The 22335-nt window shown below is 38.4% G+C and overlaps 1 protein-coding gene across 1 annotated transcript in view; it reads left to right on the forward strand.

Moving 5' to 3' along the window:
* The window catches only part of TXLNB (taxilin beta), a 40653-nt gene that overhangs the window by 14797 nt on the left and 3521 nt on the right, over window positions 1-22335 (forward strand). Inside the window, exons 4-8 of the mRNA XM_008565490.1 lie at window positions 2155-2325; window positions 8762-8956; window positions 10653-10772; window positions 14745-14819; window positions 21426-21518. Of these exons, the coding sequence (XP_008563712.1) occupies window positions 2155-2325; window positions 8762-8956; window positions 10653-10772; window positions 14745-14819; window positions 21426-21518 (654 nt within the window). The remainder of the gene's footprint in view (window positions 1-2154; window positions 2326-8761; window positions 8957-10652; window positions 10773-14744; window positions 14820-21425; window positions 21519-22335) is intronic.

Genomic DNA, 22335 nt, shown 5'->3' on the forward strand with positions numbered 1-22335 from the left:
ATAGTCAATGTGCAAGCACAAATCATCTCTCTCTTCCAATTTATGAAACACGTGTTGGATATTTTCATCCTGACACCGAGATAAAGCCACATAGGGCAGTATTCCCCAAAGAGGGGAAGTTTTGCCCACCAAGGGACAATAAGCATGTCTGTCTGGAGATATTTTTCATTGTCACAATTGGGCTATGCTATTGGCATATAGGGGGTAGAGTCCGGGGATAGTGCTAAACAGCCTGCAATGCACAGGACAGCCCCCACAACAAAAAATTATCTGGCCCAATATGTCAGTAGTGCTGAGGTTGAGAAGCCTTGACATATGGTTTAATTTTCAAGAGACAGAGTCTAAATCATTGTGTTTATAACAATATATACATTTTAAGAAAGGACAATAGGTCTTTTAAAATCCAAATATAAGCATGAGAAATTTTACCGCTCTCTAATAACTATGCTGCAAAATGAAAGTACCATATCTATCTTATGAACAGCAATTTATCATGAGAAATATATAGTGAAATATCATTGCTTTTCCAAGAAGGATATCAATTTCAATCAATATTTTTAATAATTTGGCTCTTGTTTTTTCCATTGCTAATTCCCAGTACTCAGTAGAAATTGTATATGGGTGTGAAGACAGAATATCATATATGCCTATCCTTAGCTTAATCTAGAAAGGATTTATAATGGTTATTTTAGTGTGGCAGGAAGGAAGGAGGAAAGGAATAAAATAAGATGTGAACTGAAGAAAGTCTAACAGTCCTGCTCATCTAGCTCAGGAAGAACAAACGTTTTTCAAAATGGGGAAACAAGACTCCTGTGGCATGTGTGTCCATCCGCATCAGGCTCTGAGAGACACCAGGAACACCCGGGGTCCAGAGAACCCGGGGGCTCCCTCCCCAAGGCTTTTCCTTTCCATTATCCAACAAGCTCACTAATAGGATTGGTACGTACCTGGCTTAAGCACCATTTAGGCACTAAAGCAACTGAGTTCAGCAGAGGAAATGGCTCTAGACAAGTTGCTGATGCTTGAATGTGGCCACACTGATGGTCAGTCTGAGATCAACACTCTTGGAGCCCGCTTATCTCTCTGGAGGTTGATTCCTACACTCCCTCCACAGGGTCTAGAACTCCGAAATACTGTTGCCAGGTTTAACAAATAAAAATACATTACACCCAGTTAAGTTTACATTTCAGATAAACTACAAGGAATATTTTGGTAAAAGGATATCCCGGGCAATATTTGTGATATACTTATACTAAAAAATATTTCCTATTTATCTGAAATTTAAATTTAACTGGATGTCCTGTATTTTATCTGGTAACCCTTCCCTAGAACTTCAGCATCCCAAGAAAGAAAGTACAGCGGTAAACTGGTTTTGTTTTACGTGCCTTCCCTGATACTTTCGTTGTGGCTGCTGGAGGGGTGTGAGAAGCAATCCTGGGCCCAATGGAAACAAGCATCAGGATTTAGTTGCTATCAGCACACAAGGCTGGGGGCTGGGGGACAGGGCATGTGACAGATATTTGCCATTCATGCTGTTGAGTTGGGAGGTGGCTATTTCTGACGTTTGGTGAAAAACCATTAATGCTTAGGTATGGGAGAGGTGCTTTCTCATCTCCTTCTTTCCCACGCCCAAACAATCCTCAACCAAAGTCCAAAATTATAAAGAAGAGGACTTCATCTTTTGCTTACCAGAAGGCTGCTTTTCCCTTTCTTATTTTTCAAAATAGTGCTACAAAAGCTTGTTTTGAGAAAGAATTATAAGAACTAAATGTAACCCAAGCTGACCAATTGTTGGCCATTGCTTCAGTGCTAGGCACCATCATGAATTCTGGCAGTTTACAGATTCTGACACGTGACTTTCTATATTTGTTGGTATCATCAGATGGACTCAAGAAAAATATTTCTAGATCACCAAGAAAAGATCAAAGTAAGAAGAGGTTAATGATTAATCATGAAAAACCTGTAAATGTTATGCTATAAAAAGTATTATCAGCAAGTACTGCAAAGGTGACATTTGTGAAATTCATTTGCTTCCAGAGGTACATATAACAGTAGAAAATGTTTCCTAACAACCATAGAGCAAGTGACTTTTAGGTTTGGCACCTTTTCTACCAACCCCAATGAAATTCCTACCATTTACTCCCCCACATCTAGGTGGATGAACATCGCACTGAGCAAAAGAAGTTAAAGCTTCTACAAAAGAAACAGATACAAATCCAAAAGGAAAAGGACCAGTTACAAAGCGAACACAGCAGAGCTATCCTCGCTCGAAGCAAACTGGAGAGCCTGTGCCGGGAGCTGCAGAGACACAACAAGACACTGAAGGTATGTGTAACCATGGCTCGAAATAACACCCTTTCTTGTATACTGCATAGACACAGGACTGTGCTACTCATGAAAAGAGCATGAGTTTTTGAATCGGAGAGGCTTGGGTTCAAATGCTGCCCTGCCTCTTGCTTGCTTGTGACCTTCAGTAAATTTTTTAGCTCCCTGATATTGTTTCCACATTCATAATGTGGGGATTATACCAGCCTCATTGCATTGTTGGGGAAAATTAAATGGGATCCCATGTATGCAGTACCTGACACAGAGCAGGCCCTTAACAAAATGTATGCCATTCTTTTTTCCTCTTTTTTTTTTTTTTTCCTTTTTGTCTTTTTTCGTGTCCGGCAACGGGATCGCAACCCTCGGTGTTGCTCCCACACCTCACTCAGCCAGTGAGCAGGAACCGGTCTGTATGTGGGATCCGAACCCTCGGCGGGAGCGCCACCGCGCTCCCAAGTGACGCACTGTAGCAGTGCGCCACCGGGTCGGCCCTTTTTTCCTCTTTTTTATGTTGAGTTTTGTTTGTCTCTTTTCTGTTTTTTAAGGTGGGCCTTAGATCTTCTCTTTAAACTATAAATTGGTAAAAATTCAACATTTTTGGTATTATAATGAAATCTGCACGACATGAGATAAATTAGCCAAAAGTTAACTGATACTATAAAGTGAGATTGAGAGCCAAAATTTCAATAGTCACATGAAAAAAGAAGCCACTTGAAAAAACACTGAAGCTCTTCAGACTTAATTATTCAATCTAAAAATAATAGACTGATCACTTCATTCAGTCTGCATGGGTTTCATTAATTACAGCATCAGCCCTGTCCATGTGGTTAATTTGATTACACACAGACACGAGCCCCATTCAATAAAGCAAGATTTGGGGCTCTCCAAGATAATGCTGTGTGTGTCCATAGTCCCCTTTCCAGCTGAAGATCCTAATGCCTTTGACAAACAATAATTAATTAGACACCAGTACTCCTGTGAGGTAGTTATTATTACATGTGTTTAAAAGGAGATACTTCAAGAGACAGAAACATTAAAATCATTGCTGAGTTTGTACAATGACTTAGGAAGAAAAATAGAAGAGCATAATGGTTCCTCATATTCCAAATTGTTTTTAACATTTTGGAAATAGGAGGCTTGTGTGATGAACCCTAACTCTCAAATTACCATTTTAGGAGATTGCACTAACTACAATCAGAAACCTAGGTTGGATGAGGGCCAGAAGATGGGAACATCATCCTTAACCAAAGACATGTATTCAAGTAATAATATTCTGAGTTTACATACATCTCCTGGCTTTCCATAATGTAACATGGTAAAGAGATATAAATTAAATCACATACGGTGGAAAAATTTATCAAGAGACTTAAATAGTGGAATGATATGGCTTGGTTTCTTTGGGTAGCATTCAAAGACAATGACGGAAGTGGCAGGAGACCTTGTAGGTAACTGCACACACCTTTGGTAATGGCTTATGGCTATGGACAATGAATTTAAGTATCATTATTATGCCAGGAGTTGTGCTAAGCGCTTTACCCATGGTATTTCATTTTATCTGCTCAATAACCCTATGAGGATTAATATCTCCACTTTATTAACAAAGAAACTGTGACTCAGCAATCCAAATCAGTTGTTCAAGGTTATATATTTTAAGTATCAAAATCAGGATTCAAAATTAAAATATTTTCTAATTTCTCTTCTGATATTTTCCTTGACCCATGGATTATATAGAAGTGTTGTTTAATTGGTATAACCCATCATATATGGTCTATCTTGATACTATGTGTACTTGGAAAGAATGTCTGTTCAGATGTTGGGTGTAGTGCTCTGTAATAAAATTAGCTTTAGATCATTTATATCTTTACTGACTTTTAGTCTTTATGTCGCTGAGGAATGAGTTTTAAAAGTCTCCTAATATAATCATGGAATTGTTTACTTCTTTTAATTATATCAATTTTTGCTTCATGTATTTTGAAACATTAATATTAAGCATACATACATTTATGAATATTATGTCTCCTTGATGAATCCACCATTCCATCACCATAAAACTTCCTTTGACAATAATCATTATCCTGATGTCCACATTATCTGATATCAATATAGCCAATCCAGTTGTCTTACTCTCATTGTTTACATGATATATCTCTTTCTATCCACTTATTTTCAACCTGGATCTTAATATTTAAAGTGCATATTTTAAGATAACATAGTGCTGGACCATGCTTCTTTTCATCCTCACAATATCTGCCTTTTAATTGGAGTACTAATCCATTAACCTATAATGAAATTATTGATGAGGCTGAACATACGTTTACATTTTACTTTATTATTTGTTTACTATGTGTCACCTCTGTTTTTTGTTCCTTTGTTCTCTTCCTGCCTTCCTTTGGATTATTTGAATATTGTTAAATTATATTTTAATTTATCTCTTCAATTTTTTTTTTTTTTTACAAAAGATGACCTGTAAGGGGATCTTAACCCTTGACTTGGTGTTGTTAGCACCATGCTCACCCAGTGAGCTAACCGGCCATCCCTATATGGGATCCGAACCTGTGGCCTTGGTATTATCAGCACCACACTCTCCCAAGCGAGCCACGGGCCAGCCCCATCTCTTGAATTTTTAAATTATACCTCTTTGCGTTATCTTTAATGATTGCTCTGTGATGATGATATACATTCTTAAGAGTTCATAGTCTACCTGGAATCAATATTGTATCACTTCACATAATACATAGAAATATTACAACTAAATATGTCCATTTACCCCCCCAACCTTTAAGCTACAGTTGTTATATGTATTACATGTACATACATTTATAAAGCCCATAAGACAATGTTACAATTTTTACTTTAAACAATTATATGTACTTATCTAAAAATTAAAGGCAAAAAAAAGTCTTTTTATTTACCCAGATATTTACCATTCCTGATACTCTTTATCCCAGAATTTCCATTTGTTTCTTTATTATAGATTATTTTTCTCACCTAAGGTTTCCTATCTTTTCATTCATTGAGATAATATCTTTCTTGACATTATTGAGCATAGTTATAATACTTGTTTTCAAATTCTTGCCTGTTAATTTCACATCTAGGTCATTGTAGAACAGGCCTCCTCTGATTGACTTTTCTTTTGAGAAATGGGTCACATTTTCTTGGTTATTCACATGTCAGGTCATTGTCAAGTGTATCCCAGATGTTGTGACTGTTATGTTATAGAGAATCTGGATTCTACTATTCCCCTCTGAAGAATGTTGATTGTTTTTTTAGCCAGGTAATTAATTTGGATAGATTCAAACTACAACTTTGTCCCTTGGGCAGCAGCTCAAATCTCAGTTCAATTCTTCTTCTGTTAACTGGACTGCTTTGAGTTTACCCTGTACATGTGTAGTTCAGGGTCAGTCACAGATTTAGGCAAAGTTTATTCACAGAATTTAGGTCTCTCTCTGTTTCTCTTTCCTGGGAATCTCTTCCTCACCTTCCAGTGGCTATCGTTTCCCAGAACTTTGAACTCTCATTTTTCAGACCATAAAGATAACAGGTTTTTTACGAGAGTTTTACCCATCCCATTCTGCTGCCAACTGTAGTCTTTCCCCAAGCCAAAAGCTGTAAAAAAAAAAAAAAAAAGAAAAGAAAAGAAAAAGTGGGGGGGACTTACAATATATACAGTTGCCAACTTTCCTCCAGAATTTGTCTGATTTTGTTTACTCTTCAGTGCCTTTATGTAGCTGTTCCTTGCATTTTGTCCAGAGTTTAAAGTTGTTATCTGCAAAAGAGCCAACTTGGTACGAGCATTCTTGGTCACAATAGTGAAACAGCCTAAGTATGCTTGAATCAAAAATCATGTGCTAGGAGCTTGAGAAGACATAGAAAGACAATTCATAACCAGGTCTCTCCACCACCATAAGTTTTACCTTTCACTATTCTTTATTAAAATTGTTCTTTAGTGAGTCAATTGCACAAGCACATACACACACAGCCTCACAATTTAGTATAATTTAGAAAACGTTTAGTGAAAGTCTGAGACATGGGCTTATTTCAACAAAATAGTACATATATTTGAAGCAATAAATCCAAGCCTTGAATAATACAGAAAATGAATTATCAAGTAAGAGATGGGCAAGTATCTCAGGGAACATGAGTTTACTAATGGAATAAATAGCATTTGTTATCAGAATATCACAGAATTCTAATGTGGAAAGGACTATAGGAATTGTCTAGTCCAAGCTACTCGTATGTCTGTACATAAATTAATAATTCATTAATTCATTAAATAAACATTTACTGAATACCTATGGATTATATGCCAGGGACAGCACCAGTTCTAAGGTGCACAATAAGGCTTTCAAAGTTTATTTTCTTAGTTATTTCAGACTTTGTCTCACAATCTTATTTGCATTACTAATTTTGAATAATGTGCTTGACAAAGAAAAGAGAATTTTATCTCGGACACTGTCCAAATGATTGTAAATTCTTTATCAATAAACTCAAATTTTATAAGATTTTGGTAGATTTATTTTTGTCTCATTGGAAAACGATATAATGTAAAATGCAAGATGCCATTTTGTGGGCCACAATTGGGTGCTATAATGGTTTGACATGCATTTAATGCCATCCTGACAGCTGTACCTTCTTTCTGTAGTCGACTATCAGTGAAAAACTCATGCTGGGTGGCATAAGATAGTTCTTTCATCTTCTCGTTCAGTTATGGATAGAATATTTATAAATGCAAATGGAATTCAGATTATGGTTTGTCGTTCTATGACTCCAAACTTGTTGACTTCTAAGCTCATCAGGAGCAATAAGGAGACAATCACTATCATATGAGGGTACTTGAAAAAGTTCTCAGAAAAATAGAATTAAAAGATAAAACTAATCTTCCCATGAATTTTTCAAGACCCCTCATTTGTATATTTAGTAGCTCTTAATTTACAGCCATAATCATTTTTAGTGAAATACATATAGTAAGTGTTACTACACCAAGTTCAGGGAAAAAACATATTAGATAGTTAATTCCTTCAAATTGGGAAGTGAAAATATCTTCTACAATCTCCCTGAGAGGTTGTTGCTCAGTAAAGTTTCACCAAATGAACAAATTATTATTCTGATATCAGGAGTCAAATTAGAGTTAGGAAATGTATTAATATCATAGAGGAAAGAAAAAAACCTAATGATAAAATATTTCTGGAGCATATATATTCAGCATCAGTTTTTATGTTGATCATATTATTCTAGCATAATAAAGATTCGCACAGTAATAAAGATTTATTTCTGTTGAAATTATCATTTGTTCTTTAAAAAAAATCCTGTTACATAATTCGAACTTGGTAGGCAACTAGATGCAGTATAATTTTACTTGCCAACAACGAAGCAAGCTTTCATAGTAACAATTAATCAGAACTGAAAGGAGTTCTAAAATGTCTGTATCATTTGTCAGCAGTGTGTCTGTTTTTTTGGTATGATGTAGCAAGATTGAACCCTTTTATTCTAAAAGAATGAGAAGAATAATCACAAAGCCAACAGTTCTCAATATAGATATGGAGGAAATTTGAGCACATTGTGCGTGGTTAGCAATAAATGGAGGGTTTTGATTTAGGAGAAAAGAGAATAGAAATGACATAAAAGTTAATTTCCAATTCTTCAATGTTAACAAGCAGAAGGGGGAAATTAGATGTTTCATTTCAGAGTTAAGGAAGATCTGAAGTTTAATATTGCTTTCATATTCAAAATTTACATTGAACATTTCAGTTACCCTATATTACCCTGTGTGACACATGGGATAACAGTTCTTTCAAATATAAAATATGCAGCATTTTTGGAAAGATTTCCTTTTATATATTTGAATGGCTATAATTGACCTATAACTATCTTAGTTTCCTTTTTTAAGCTGTTTGAAGAAAGTTTTTGCTTACTAAGAAAAAGCTTATATTGTGATTATTTATATTTACAAAACTTGGGTAGTACAATAATGTGGCTAATATGCCATGGTTTTATAAAGGAGTCTAAGGTCTATTTTTCTTTCTGCACCAAACCAAAGGAACATATAATCTGTCTCATCAATCAGTAAAACCAAGTGACCTTTTTTCCAGGCCACAGCCAAGAGATCAAAACCGTGTGACTGTGTGTTTGTTAGAAATAGCTGCAGTTCATTCACTCAGCAGGAGACCCGTCATCTTTAAAACCGGCCTATTCATCACCAACTATCAAATTCAAGCCCCTCACAGCACCTGCTCTGAGTAACTATGTACTCACAGCTGAAACCTTTGCTCATACATTTATTTTGGGGCTGAGCAACTTCAGCTCTAAAGAACTGAGAAAAATTATCCCACTTACTCTGCACACTAGTCTCCTTTCAGTGACCTAATACTGACTTCTTTCTATAAACCCGAGACACATTTCAACCAGCATAACAAATTATTTTGTTTTATGTCCACAGGAGGAGACCCTTCAGCGGGCACGCGAGGAAGAAGAGAAAAGGAAGGAGATCACCAGTCATTTCCAGAGTACCCTGACAGATATCCAGGCCCAGATTGAGCAGCAGAGTGAGCGAAATATGAAGCTCTGTCAGGAGAACACAGAACTTGCAGAAAAACTGAAAAGCATCATCGATCAGTATGAACTCCGAGAAGAGGTGAGAACCACATCAAACAACTTAGAAGAATTGTGCATATTTCTGGATGTGGGCTGAGAAGGTGGGGAACTTGGTTAATAATATTGTGGCCAGCCCTCTCATCTGACTAATATTTAGAATAGGATTGGATTTCTTTTACTAGCCAAAATAGAGGCAGATGGTATTACAATATACCTGGCTGAAAGTCAAATGGATTTCTTCAAAACTGGTATCACTGCAAAGTTAACTCAGTAAATAGAAAGTGGTAGGCTGTGAGCACCGTTATCCTTGAAAACATTATTTCTCAGCCTTTTAAAAACGCTCTTTGTATAGCCAAAAATAAACACTCTCTCTTAAGAATCACTATGTCACCTAAATTAAAAGTCTGAATTCTATGTTACCTACAAGCCAATAATAGTATTAATAATGTAATAATTATAAAATAATGATATTTATTCCGTGCTTGGTTTGTGTTAGGCAATATGTTAAGTACTGTATTTTACACACAATAAGTCATTTATTCTCAACAATGTCATGAACTAGATAATAACATATTATCTCAATTTTATAGTTGAGAAGAGAGGCTACAGGATTAAATCACTTACCCATAGTCACAAAAGCCAAAAGACTTTTGCTTTCAATGGTTAATTCACCCTAGGGGAACTATCAGCGTCTTTTGTTATCCCCAAATTATATTTGAGTATTTAATATGTTTTTAAGACTCCAGATGCCCTCTCAGGAGTTTCACGCATCATATTCCTTTCCCCATCCCACCCAAATGTTACATCTCTGCCCTAAACTTTGCATAACATAATCAGAGTGCCTCTGTTGGCAACATATTAAGATTTTATTAAAGAAAAAAAAACTAACCCTGAGCCTGTAGCATATGGTCACAGCAGATAGGCAAGAAAGAACTCCTCACAGTAAGCCGAAATGCCATGCTACCGTTTCATCTTGTCACAGGGATCAATCCCACTCCAGAATGGAGGCTCAGACTAAAGAAGGGAAGGAGCGAAAGGAAAATGTCCATACTCTTTAGAGATCTCAGATGGGAATGTCCTGGTGTACTAGTTGTATATTCCTGGGATTGGTTCTAATAAAGCCTAAGGATAGAACTCCATATATCCTCTTTCTGATGGGACCTCCTAATGACCAAGATTCTTCAAAAGCTGTGGAGGACTCAGTGACATTTGTATATCAATTCATCTGTGACCCTTGGCCTTGTCATCCCCACCAGAGCAACAGAGTAGAATCCAGGGGGCTCAGACCTCACTCTCAAACCTAGGACCACATGCTGGCGCTCCAGGGCTTTCTCACAACCCTTGAGGCAAGAATGTGGAGAATTCACCATGATAAATTGTATTAATGTTGTGATTAACAGTGGTTTTATTTTTATAGAAAGAGCCAAAATACCGAGTGATGGTGCTGTAGCCCTTGCAGCGTATATCATTGTCCGTGCTGTCTAGCATAATAAATAGTATTATACCTAATAGTTGTCAGATTTATAAAAATAACATTAGGACCTTTTGGCATGGACACCGGGCTTCACCAATTTATGGCTTTACTATAAAACCATAAGTAATGCCAATGCATTTATTCCCCTCTTTTTTTAAATCTTAAAACCTGAAGAATGTGTGTTCATGTGAATATTTTTATTTTACATCTTTAAGCACCAATTATAAACCAACTTTTATATGTGTACTTTATTTTTTCTTAGCATCTGGACAAAATATTTAAACACAGAGAACTGCAGCAGAAGCTGGTGGATGCAAAACTTGAGCAGGCCCAAGAAATGATGAAGGAAGCGGAGGAGCGACACAAGCGAGAAAAGGAATATGTACTTATCCTTTTAGTCATTGAGCACATCTGGTCCACCTCAGTGTCAGAGACTCTCTGAAAAAGTTGTTTTGATAATGGTCAAAGAGCACTAGCCTTTGATGGAGGAACAGCCCAAGCTTCCTTGGAGAACTACCTTGGCCAGCCTAGCACAAGGCACTGTACTTACACTATTTTTTTTATATAAAATAGCCATTCATCCATTCAACAAATATTTTTTCAAGTGCCTATTATCTGCTAAATATCATACTTGGTTCTGGGGTATGGCTATGAACAAGACAGAGAAGGGTCATTTCCCACCATGGAGATTAGTCTCGCCGGGAAGAGACAGGCAATAAACAAGGAAACACCACAAGAAAGGGTAATTCAGATATTCATGAGTGCTATTAGAGAGATAAGGAGGAACTGAGAAGGGGCCAAAGGAGGGGACCTACTTTAGACTGAGTGACCAGGAAGGCCTCCTGGAGGGGAGGATGCTTGAGCCAAGCCCTGCCCAATGAGGAGCTGCCATGTGGACAGTCATGTCCAGCAGCAGTGTCTGCAGCAATGACAAAGGCCCTGATGCTGGAACCAGCATGGTGGGCCCCAGAAATAGGAAAAGGGCAGGGAAGCAAGAGAATGTTAACCAAGTGAGGAAGAAGTTCAAAATGAAGTTGGAAAGGTAAGCAGGGGCCAAACTGTGTAGCTTTGTAGGGCTCGGAAAGTAGTTTGGATTTTATTCTGAATATGTAGGGAAAGTATTTGGTAGTTTTAGCAAAGGAAGTGGCATAATCTGCTTTGCACCTGTAAAAGATTAATTTGGCTCCTGGGTGGAAAATGGACTACAGAGGGACGAGAAAGCAAGTTGCCAGTTAGGAGGCTACTACAGAAATCCAGGTGGGATAAGATGCTCACTCGGAGGTGGCAGCAGAGAAGGAGAGATGGAGATGGACAAAAGAGGTTTTCATAGTAAAACCAACAGGTCATGCTGCTGACCTGAAGATGGTGACAGTGAGGAAAGGATGGCTCCTCAGTTGTGGGTTGAAGAAATTGAGAGGTAGTGTTTACTGCTATCTCATTAACCCCAAGCACCCCAAGAAAACAGTAGATTCACTCTACAGAGGAGAGAATTGAGGCTAAAAGAAGACATGACTTGTTTCAGGTCACACACTAAGTGACCAAGATGTGTTTCAAACCCATGTACATCTGTCCCCAAAGTCCAAGCTCTCTGTGACAGTACATCACACTCAGAAGTGTGTGTCAGAGATATGAGTTGAAGCATGTGTTTGTTGTTGGGGGTAGAGATTTAAAACATTGTCAATGGACCAACTATTCAAATTTGGCTACTTAATATCTGATCATGGGCTTTTCGTTTACCTAAAATCATATCAGAATCAATTCAATTTGTTAGAATAGTAATTTTAAAATAACTTTACTTTTTAAACATGGCAACAAGACAACAAATTTTAGAGAACATAATCTGGTGGACATTGGATAATTTCAAATCAGAAGCCCATGTTCTCTTAAGAAAAAGATTAATTTATTAAATCCATCTACAACCTAGCTCTCAAAGTAAGAAATAAAACATGCAGTTATTATTCAAAATCCAAGAACATAGATACTCCACTGTTGGTGTAATTACCCTCTTAGGTAAAATATGTTTCCTAAGTACTGGATATGAGTACTTTGGTATATGATATTTGAAATGACAGAGGAAGAACTGGGCAAAGATGCATGTAAGAGAGAATGGAGAGCAGATTCAGGGTGACCCAGCCTTAGCAAGAAACCAGCATACTGCCTAACTTTCCTACCCTGGCTTAGCAAAACAGCAGATTTGAGCCCAAGAGAGGTAGCCCCCCTCAGATTTTTGAAGCTAGCCATCTTCCTAGGTTGCAGCTCCGGCACTTTCTTTTAAAAGTGGTGAGAATCAAGTCCCAGCTGGAGTTTTCTTCACCCAAACAGAACAGAAGCCATCTGCCTCCCTCCAGGTCAGGGTCCACCCATCGTGACAGGGCTGCACAGTGGGCTCAAAAAAGCAGGGGCCACACACACTTTCCATCACAGTCCTCACATGGCCAGAGGGGGCACTGTAGGTTCCAAACCTGCCCAGCTCTCTCATAGTCGGTTGCACTTGTATGATAATTAATCTTTACACACCCTGGGAGGCAGAGAGGAACAGAATTACCCATTCTACAAGTGGAGAGGTTGAGCCACGGAAAAAGACAAACTTGGGGGCTGGCCCGTGGCTCACTTGGGAGAGTGTGGTGCTGATAACACCAAGGCCACAGGTTCAGATCCCTATGTAGGGATAGCCAGTCGGCTCACTTGGGAGAGCGTGGTGCTGACAACAACAAGTCAAGTGTTACGATCCCCTTACCAGTCAAAAAAAAAAAAAAAAAAGACAAACTTGGATAAGGAAAAAGATGCCTTCAGGTTTTTAAAAATAATGATTTTAATGTTTTGTTGTTGTACTGATTACAAAAGTAATACATAGACCTCGTGGACATTTTTTACAATGAGTATAAACAAAAAGAAGAAAATTTAAACCAGCCTATCTTCAAATACAATTGAAACTTCTTAACTGATGACTACCTGACTGACTAACCAAATTAATCCATGATGTTCACTGTTCTCTCTGTAAAACACACTGAGAGGTGCCCACAGCATGTTGACTCCTGTGGCTCGTAAGCCATTCTCAGGATGCCTGCACACATTTACCCTAGTTCAGGGAGATGGAGCTTACCAAGAATCAGTTCCTGGCACCCTAACCTTTTCTTCCCAGTTATACTTGCTTTCGTATTACATAAATCAACAGAATGATACAAAAACTGATGAAATACAAATATGAAAAGAAAGAATTGTTTCTATGAATACTATATTTAATAGTTTTCATAGAACCAGTTAAAAAGAAATGATGGACTAGATGCAAGCAAATGGCGAATAAAAAACAATTGTCAAACTAGATATGAGTAGCTATAAGAGACTGGAGGGAAGTTGTAGAACTAGAGAATTATCCAATCAAGCAGCTTCACAAGTATCTTTAGGTTCTAGCACTGTTGTTAAAAACAAACACACAGACACACAAACCTCACCAACCTGCAAATCTTATATGGCACATTACAGATGTCTTTTCTCTATAAAAACAAGACAAAAACTCTGAACTCTAATCAGAAGATCGATACACAAAACAAAGATCACAGCTCTACATCAAAATTGATAAATAAATGAACATTCATCTTAAGTTATAATAACATGTTTTACGTATGAATGTGTCATTTGATGGCAAATCAACTTTTCAACTTAAACCATCAACTCCCAGAGGGCAGGATTTAGAACACTAGGTTAAACTTCTAACTTAGCATTTCTCAAAATGTTATCCACATTCCGCTGACATCCAAACCATCTAGAGTATTTACTATAAGCACAGATTTCAGTCATACCCTATACTTCCTAAATCATACTCTTTGAGAGGGGTTTGCATTTTAACATGCTGCCTAGGAGATTCTGATGCATGTTAGAAGCTCTGTGTCAGGAACATAGGACAAGGACTGAATATATATTTCTTATTGTATCAGGCATGGTACAGTGGAGAGCAGGGGTCTATTAGAATAACTTTGGGTTTAATATAAAAGAACAGTTGCTGACAACAGTGCCCCAGGTGGGCATGGTCTAGAAATTTCAAGCAAAGGCTGATGGTTGGTCTGGATTGCTAGAGAAGATTCCAGAATTTGGTAGGAGGTTGAATTTCATTTGATTTATGCTTGAGTTAGAGACTTTTTTTCTTTTTTTTTTTTTAATAAACACACTTGTTTTTAGTTTAGAAACCAACATTTTAGACCAATTATTTTCTTATTTTTCTTAGATTCTTAGAAAGTTCTAGAAAATTACATAAGAGGGTTAATGAGCAAGTATTAGTTTTTATGCACAAATCACAGCCAAACAGTAATTTAAAAGACAATTTGACCACTTTTCCATGCATTCTGTCTTCTCACAGTTGCTGAACCAGGCAGCAGAGTGGAAACTTCAGGCGAAAGTGCTGAAAGAACAAGAGACAGTCCTGCAGGCTCAGGTGAAGTGGGGACAACGACGTGGGGGGTGCTCCCCTTGCTCCTCCCAAGTAAAGAGGCCGGGGGCCAACAGTAGTCTGCAGAAAGCCTTTTATGTGGCAGGGGACAGGGGACAGGATTTAGACATGAAGAACAGCTTCATATTTATTATTTTCAAGCAAAAACAAAAGCACAATATTACATCCACAAAAAAGAAATGCTCTGCGCCCACAACGTCCCCTCAAAAGGTTTGTTGACAGATAAATGGCAGCACCAATGTGATCAGTCAGAGTAAGCTCCTGTCTGGATTTCCATCTGTCTGTTCACGTTTCCTCTCTCTCTCCTCCCCCATCACCCTATCAAGGGAAGAAGAAAGTGTAAACTGCTCAGATGCACATCTATGACTAGCCACTCTTAAAATGTCCTCTTTTTTTTTTTTTTTTTTAAAGATGACCGGTAAGGGGATCTCAGCCCTTGACTTGGCGTTGTCAGCACCACGCTCTCCCAAGTGAGCTAACCGGCCATCCCTATATAGGGATCCGAACCCGTGGCCTTGGTGTTGTCAGCACTACACTCTCCCGAGTGAGCCACAAGCTGGCCCTTGTCCTCACTCTTTGACGTTATTTATAATAAAAAGAAAGTGAGGGGGTGGTCGGCGCCCAGGTTTCTGTGCTGTCAGAGGGTGGCCTTGTCAGTGGTGGGTGTCTAAGGGTCGCAAGCAAGTCAGGAACCACTGTGATTTGGCTCCGTGATGCCATTTGTGAATTTTGATTAGACTACTGGAATTCCCGTTTCAGACTCGAACAACAAAAATGAATCTTCATGCCATAGCTGACTCTGGGGGAAAACCTGACCTATCCATCTTCCCTGTGCCCTTAGGGACGCCACAGGGCACACAGGGCTCTAGCTCCACTGCCAGGGGAAATGCCCAAGCGCTCAAGGGACTGTGAGATCACATATAGCAAATTCACAGGAAGTGAGGAAATCACAAGCCTTCCAAGTTGGGCAGCATTAGTTTAAGATTTGTAAGTGTTTATGTGCTGACTACTTGTTCATTGTGAAAAAAAAATACTTGTTCATTATATGAATGAACAAGTTCCATGAATACTTGTTCATTATAAGAGAAAAAAAGCAAACAAGAAAATTTAAATCACAAATTATACCACTGCGTAGACAAAAGCACAGATAACATTTTCATATCTAGCCTTGTTAAAGCACACTTCTGCAATGTGTGTATAAAATGCGACAGTAAATTGTTTTCCCCAGTATGATCTATTCTCTGATAATAGTTTTAAAATACCGATTACATAGAGGTTGGAAACAGTGTTTCTGACTATTAATAGAACCAAGGGGCCCAGAATTACAAACTCAAGGTCTTCCCTGAAGCAGCCACAGAACCCATCACATCATGGTGTGGGGTGGGGACAAGGCCCTGGCAGCTCTCCAGCCAGGAGGCAGGCAGGGGAAAGGAAGGGTGGAGGCTTCACTGTCTGGGGTGGAGGAGCCCAGAGAATCAAGCCAGGGCTTCTGACTCCATCTCTGCCCCATTAACAACACAGAGCCTTGAGGGGAAAAACGGACAGTACTTGAAGCTGCGCATTGTTCACATCATCTGTGCCTGCAATCTCTACTCCTCTACACTAAATGAACATAACAAACTTGAGAGTAGATTCACATTGTTAAACTCTGGACTAGAAAGTGATTCATTCAGCTTGCATCAGAATCTAGGCCTTTAATGACCTGTGAAATAAAAATATGAAGGTGTGATCCAATTTCCACCTGTAACCCCTCAAATTTGAAAAAGCATCTAGGAAGGGTAATGAATTTGCCATCATTCCTCATTCATTCCTCAGTCCTGGACTGAGTTCAGGCACCGGGATCACACAGCTTCTCAGGGTCACACAGCTTTTCCACTGAGAAGCTGTGTGACCCTGTGCAACTCACCTAAGCCTCTCTGGACCTAAATTTCCTTGTCTGTAAAATGAAGATGCTTTAATGAATTAATGATCCCAAGCTGGAGTCCTCCAACCTCCGGGAGACCCATTACTTTTCAGTGTTTCCAAAACAATAGCACGTAAGGCAGCAGCTGCTATCTAAAATGTAGTTATTTCTGATATGATGCCAGCTTTTAGTCAGCAACTGTGGATGGCAATTATTCATGTGTTTAAGTTTTCAAAAGAAAAACGAGTTAACGAATAAGTAATATATGCAGTTTGTTTTCAAGTTATGTATGCAAAGCACTTAGCTCAGCGTCTGGCCCATAATAAGCACAATTAATTCAACCAACATTTATTGAGTACCAACTAAGTCTAGGCATGGTTCTAGTGTTGGAGAAACAGTAATCAATAAGACAGAGAAAAATCCCTGCCTAATTGAACTCCTAATCTAGTGATAACCACGATGTTAATGAAAGTGCTATTAATTAGTGTTTGAGCTAGTATTTATATTATTTCATAGGTGAGGATCCATATAAGGAAATACGAGACAAAGACAGTCTTCAGTTGCAAAACAGTTGAAGAATCACTGGAAAAGATGATCTTAAGACCCTGTTCAGGTCTAGTTCATAAACTTAAAGAACCTCCAGACCTCAGGAAGGGTGGCCCCACACTAAGGTACCCCTGCCTCTTCCTGCACTGTCAACAGTATTCAACAGTGCAGGGGCCTCACTAGTTATGAGGATCCTCCTTTGTCTTTCTCTTTTGTCTCTAAGGCACTTTCAAAACTTTAATAATTACTTATTCATCAAGAAGAAAATAGAGGCCCCCAACCCCTATGTGTAACAATGTCTAAACAAGTTCCTCATGAAAAGTATCAACTTTATATTTTAAAAACTTTTAAATATTGACAAACAAATTCTATCACGGGTTATTTTGCATGGCACTCAAACACTTCTTTTGGTTTTACATAGTCTTTAAAGGGGTAAGAGTGGCAGGAGTCGAAGGCCTTCGTCCCCATTTCTAAGATCTGAGCAAAAGAAATATCAAGGACGGATTACATGTTTTCCTAGACTGAACTTACTTTTCAGTCATAAGACAACAGCTTGCCAGCTGGGGGCATATTTCTCACTTAGGGAAGAGATTGTCTGGTTTTCAGTATACAAACTGAGGCAATAGAGTAAATGTCAGAGGTGATCAATGGGATGCAATTGTCACTACAAATAGTGTTTGTTGGATCAATAAGGATGAAGACAGTAGTAGACGTGGGAAGTCAGCAGTATCTGACAACTCTGACACAAAATATCGCCTAAGGGGAAAGATCAGTGAGTAAATTGTTAAAAAAAAGTGTAATCGAAGTTTTTAAAATCAGAAATCTTCACCATATCTGTATAGAACAAGAGGACAGCGTCCTCTGTGGCTACTCTTGCAACAGGACTTGCTCCCAAACCAGATCTCACAGGTCTGCTAAGACAATTCCTGGACACAGTTCTGTTTCCTATACTCTACGAATGTTTGTAATTAAAATTCAGTACTCAGTTAAAAGAATGTGTCGTCTGTTGGCCCATTTAAAAGTGAAATATTGAGGCAATTATTGTTATTTCTAACCACAGAATAGTTTGTTTCTATTTCTGCCTCTGGTAGGAGAAATACTGCACACGACCTCTGGATGTCTCGCCCTTGCTTCTTGAAATGCCAAAGTGAGAATGGGGATATGACACTGGAAACCAAACATGCACCATGTCAGCATATAACAGTGACAGTGAAAATACTACCAAACTTATATCAAGTCAACAGGAAGTAAAAATTGTAGTTAATATAAGAAGAGAGTGTTCAAGTAAGCTTTCTCAGAAATGTATAATCCACACAGATTTGCCATCTATGACAATGAAGTTAAATAGGAAGAAAAACAGGATATTAAAGACTGGTCACTAGACAGAGGGAATGAGAAGTAGTTGTTTAATGGGTATCGAGATTTTGTTTTGTAAGATGAAAAAGTTCTGGAGATTGGTTGTACAACAATGTGAGCATACTTAACAATACTGGACTGTACACTTAAAAATGGTTAGGATGGTAAATTTTATGTTATGTGCATTTTACCACAATTTAGACATTTTTTAAAAGTTGACGGAAAACAAACAAACAAAAAAAAAACAGTCACTAGAAAAAGCCCAGAAGAGGTGGTGATGAACAAGACACATTTCTTGGAACTTTAGGTGTGTCTTGTCTTCTCCAGGCCATAAGCCAGCAACAAGAAAACATGGGAAAGGGAAATAAAATCTGCCCAATTAATACACCAAAACGAACATTCTGCTTTTTCTTAGTCTTTACTTTGAGACATGATGGAAAAGTCCTACAGGTGCACGAGGAGAAGTAAGACATGATCATAGTTGAGGGGAGACAGTCTAACCAGAATGCTTTTGGCCAGTCAGGTAATGTGGACGCTGAAGTGCCCGGGGTGGTGGTTCTGCTGAGGCAGTCAAGGGTCACCTGTGGAACGGCCCTGCATGTGCTCTCTCCTGCCCCCGCCTGTCTACAGCCTGCAACTACAGGGGCTTAGCCAAGAATATAAACCAACAGATTTTGTGATAGAAGGTGGTGGCCAGGAAGTAGTTGTTCCCACCCTAGGCCAGTGGATAATGCCCAACGTAGGTAGCTGGTCCCACAAGAGTTCACCCTAGAGTAAAGTGTCTCAAACGAAGTGGCTTAACCCATTCATGGGCCCTGAAATCAATTCCGCGGACCGCCACCAGTATTTTGAAAAAAATGAAACTCAGTTGAATAGACTATGTCAGAGTACCTTGCATATGATAAGAGTAAATATTGTCTTATGTATTGTGTGTGTGTGTGTGTGTGTGTGTGCGTGTGTTTAAAACCCTAGGGCACCTGCCAGGCTTATGGGCATCAAGGAATTTGTGCCTGGCCATAAATTTCTTGATGCCCCTTTACTCAGTCTTTTTTTACTCTGTATGCCAAGGAATCACGAGAAATAAATTTTAGTTGTGTCATACTCACGGCGCTAATGAATTATTTCAAAATGACGGCCAGCTGTTGTTTGACTTGTCTTGGGATAAACTATATTCTATGGAAAAAAATTTATGTTACCATTTTCTTACTGTTGTTTACTGCAGTAAAGCCTCTACTATTCAGAATTATGTGGGAATAAACCATTCTGAATAAGCACTTTCCTGGGCTCTAAGGGTTGTTTGATTCACACACTCCCTCTCACACCGACTCCCTAAACCTGGTAATCCAGTCTGGCTTTTAGTCTGGGTGCTCTTCTCTACTTAAAAAGGACAGTCCCACAGATATCACTTGCTGGTCAGTGGTGCCTTCCGATAATCCAGCCATCCCAGTCTACCAAGTGCAGCTGTGGGTTCTTGTGTGTTGCTGGATCCTGCAAGTCTGCTTCTTCACACTCACAAAAACACTTTTGTGTTAATTTGAGGACTTGGGACTGTTCTAGACACTGAAGAGTACCAAAAACTCATTTGAAAATAGAGGCTTTACTAATTTGAATCTTCCATACTAATTCCCCACTCACTCAAAACATGCTCTCCTAATATTATTTTCAAAGGCAAGATTTTATTATTTTATTACTGTTTCCTTCTCTGTACTGCCCCATTCCCACCCCAAATGCAAGCCTTGGAATTAACACAGCAGAGATACAAAGACTCTTCTCTATATCCCTGTGGTAAGCCATGCACTTGGCAATGCTAACCCATGAGATGTCTTTGTGCAAATTAGAAAAAGGCATCCCTTCCTCAAGGCCCATTACTTCCATCCATAGAAAATTGGTGGAGTATATTGATTATGGTGAAAAGGGACACTGCATTCCTATTGACTAGAACATTGTATTGATAAATATAGAAAACGATGATGTCTAGGGCCAGCCCGGTGGCGCACTGGAGAGACCGGTTCCCGCTCACTGGCTGAGCGTGGTGCGGGCGCAACACCGAGGGTTGCGATCCCGTTGCCGGTCCCCGGTACATGTGTGACACCGAGGGTTGCGATCCCGTTACCGGTCAGTAAAAAAAAAAGACAAAAAGGGAAAAAAAGAAAACGATGATGTCTAAAACAGAGTGGCACTTGCTTAAAGTGGTGCACAACCTGCATAATGGCAGCGGCCCTTACACATGTCCAGCCCACATTTCCTTTATTGCTTCTTTTCATTTGTCTACATTCTCCCTCCCTTCAAGAACAAGTTCAAGGCTCACCTCTCCACACACATGTGGCTCGCATGATCCCTTTCCATGCTCATGTTCTCTGATCACCCACTACACTTGACTGACTTGGCACTTTATATTCACTTCCCTGTAGTCAAGTTGTCTTTGAGATTGTCTTCTCATTGGGAGTGCAAGTCCCTCAAAAGCAGGATCCGCATGTTAAACACTCTGTACATACCATCCATGCATATGTTCAGTTCTCAATAAATGTGTGTTGGTAAATGTTATGATACAATGAAATGGTGATGACATATTTATTTCATTCTTTTCAAAAGAAACACCTCAATCCTGCTCAGTGACCTAGGTTGATCTTGTAGTAAACAAAATAACTGAACATATTGCTAACACTGTATTGAGAATTCCTTAAAATCATTTTTCTTCTCAAATAACAAACAATGACATGCTGTTTTGTTCTGGAGGCATTCTGAAAGCAGCCCTAAAATGGATCCATTATTTCTCCTATTTACAGCTTACTCTCTACTCAGGAAGGTTTGAAGAATTCCAGAGTACACTGACAAAAAGCAACGAGGTGTTTGCCACTTTCAAACAGGAAATGGATAAGGTGAGTATCGCCTGTCACCCTCGAAATATTCACATTTTCTATTTTGACAGACAGTTCTCCTTTTGGCTCATTTTTTCTCTCACTAAGATATGTCAATGTATTTCATGAAGTAATGAAATATTTATAGGTATGATGAGGCTTTTTTTATTGGTAAGTTTCTAGTGAATTAATCTTAGCAAGAATCCAAAAACCCTAGGATACATTTTCACTCTGAAGAAGAATAATTCTCTTTCTACTCCATGGATATCTTTAAAAAAAAAAAAAAAAAAAAAAAAACAAGAGCTAGCAATGTAACATTATGTTGTACATACTGAAGTAAAAAAAATCTAATCTCTTAAAGACAAAAAAAAACTTTTATACAAATATGCAAAAGTAGAATGTTAGAGTAGAAAATACCATTTTATAGGATCCTTCTTTAAAGGGAAGGTATGTAATACGATATAACTGACTTAGCCTGAATGAGAAGATGGAAGCCTGAACTTAGTGTGCTGTTACTCACCAAGTAGTGTTGGACAATTCACTTAACTTCCCTGAGTTTTACTTTTCTTATCTACACATTGAGATATTACTACCCTTGCCTACATTATAAGATTGTGAAGTTCAAATAAATTAATGTATTTTAAAAGGGTTTTAAACTTTTTAAGTCTTTTACGAATAAGGTACTAATATTATTATTTGATGTAATGTTTAAATCATGTTCAGTTCAGTGTTTCCTCAATACAAAATCAGCACAGAATTGTGTTTCTAAACAGGCATTGGCATTGACTATTTTTAAGTGTAGAAAGCATCCTTTTAAAAATATTTTCATAAAATATCA

The sequence above is a fragment of the Galeopterus variegatus genome, unplaced genomic scaffold, assembly GCF_000696425.1.
Source record: "Galeopterus variegatus unplaced genomic scaffold, G_variegatus-3.0.2 Scaffold200, whole genome shotgun sequence".
In the NCBI taxonomy this organism is placed as follows: domain Eukaryota; kingdom Metazoa; phylum Chordata; class Mammalia; order Dermoptera; family Cynocephalidae; genus Galeopterus; species Galeopterus variegatus.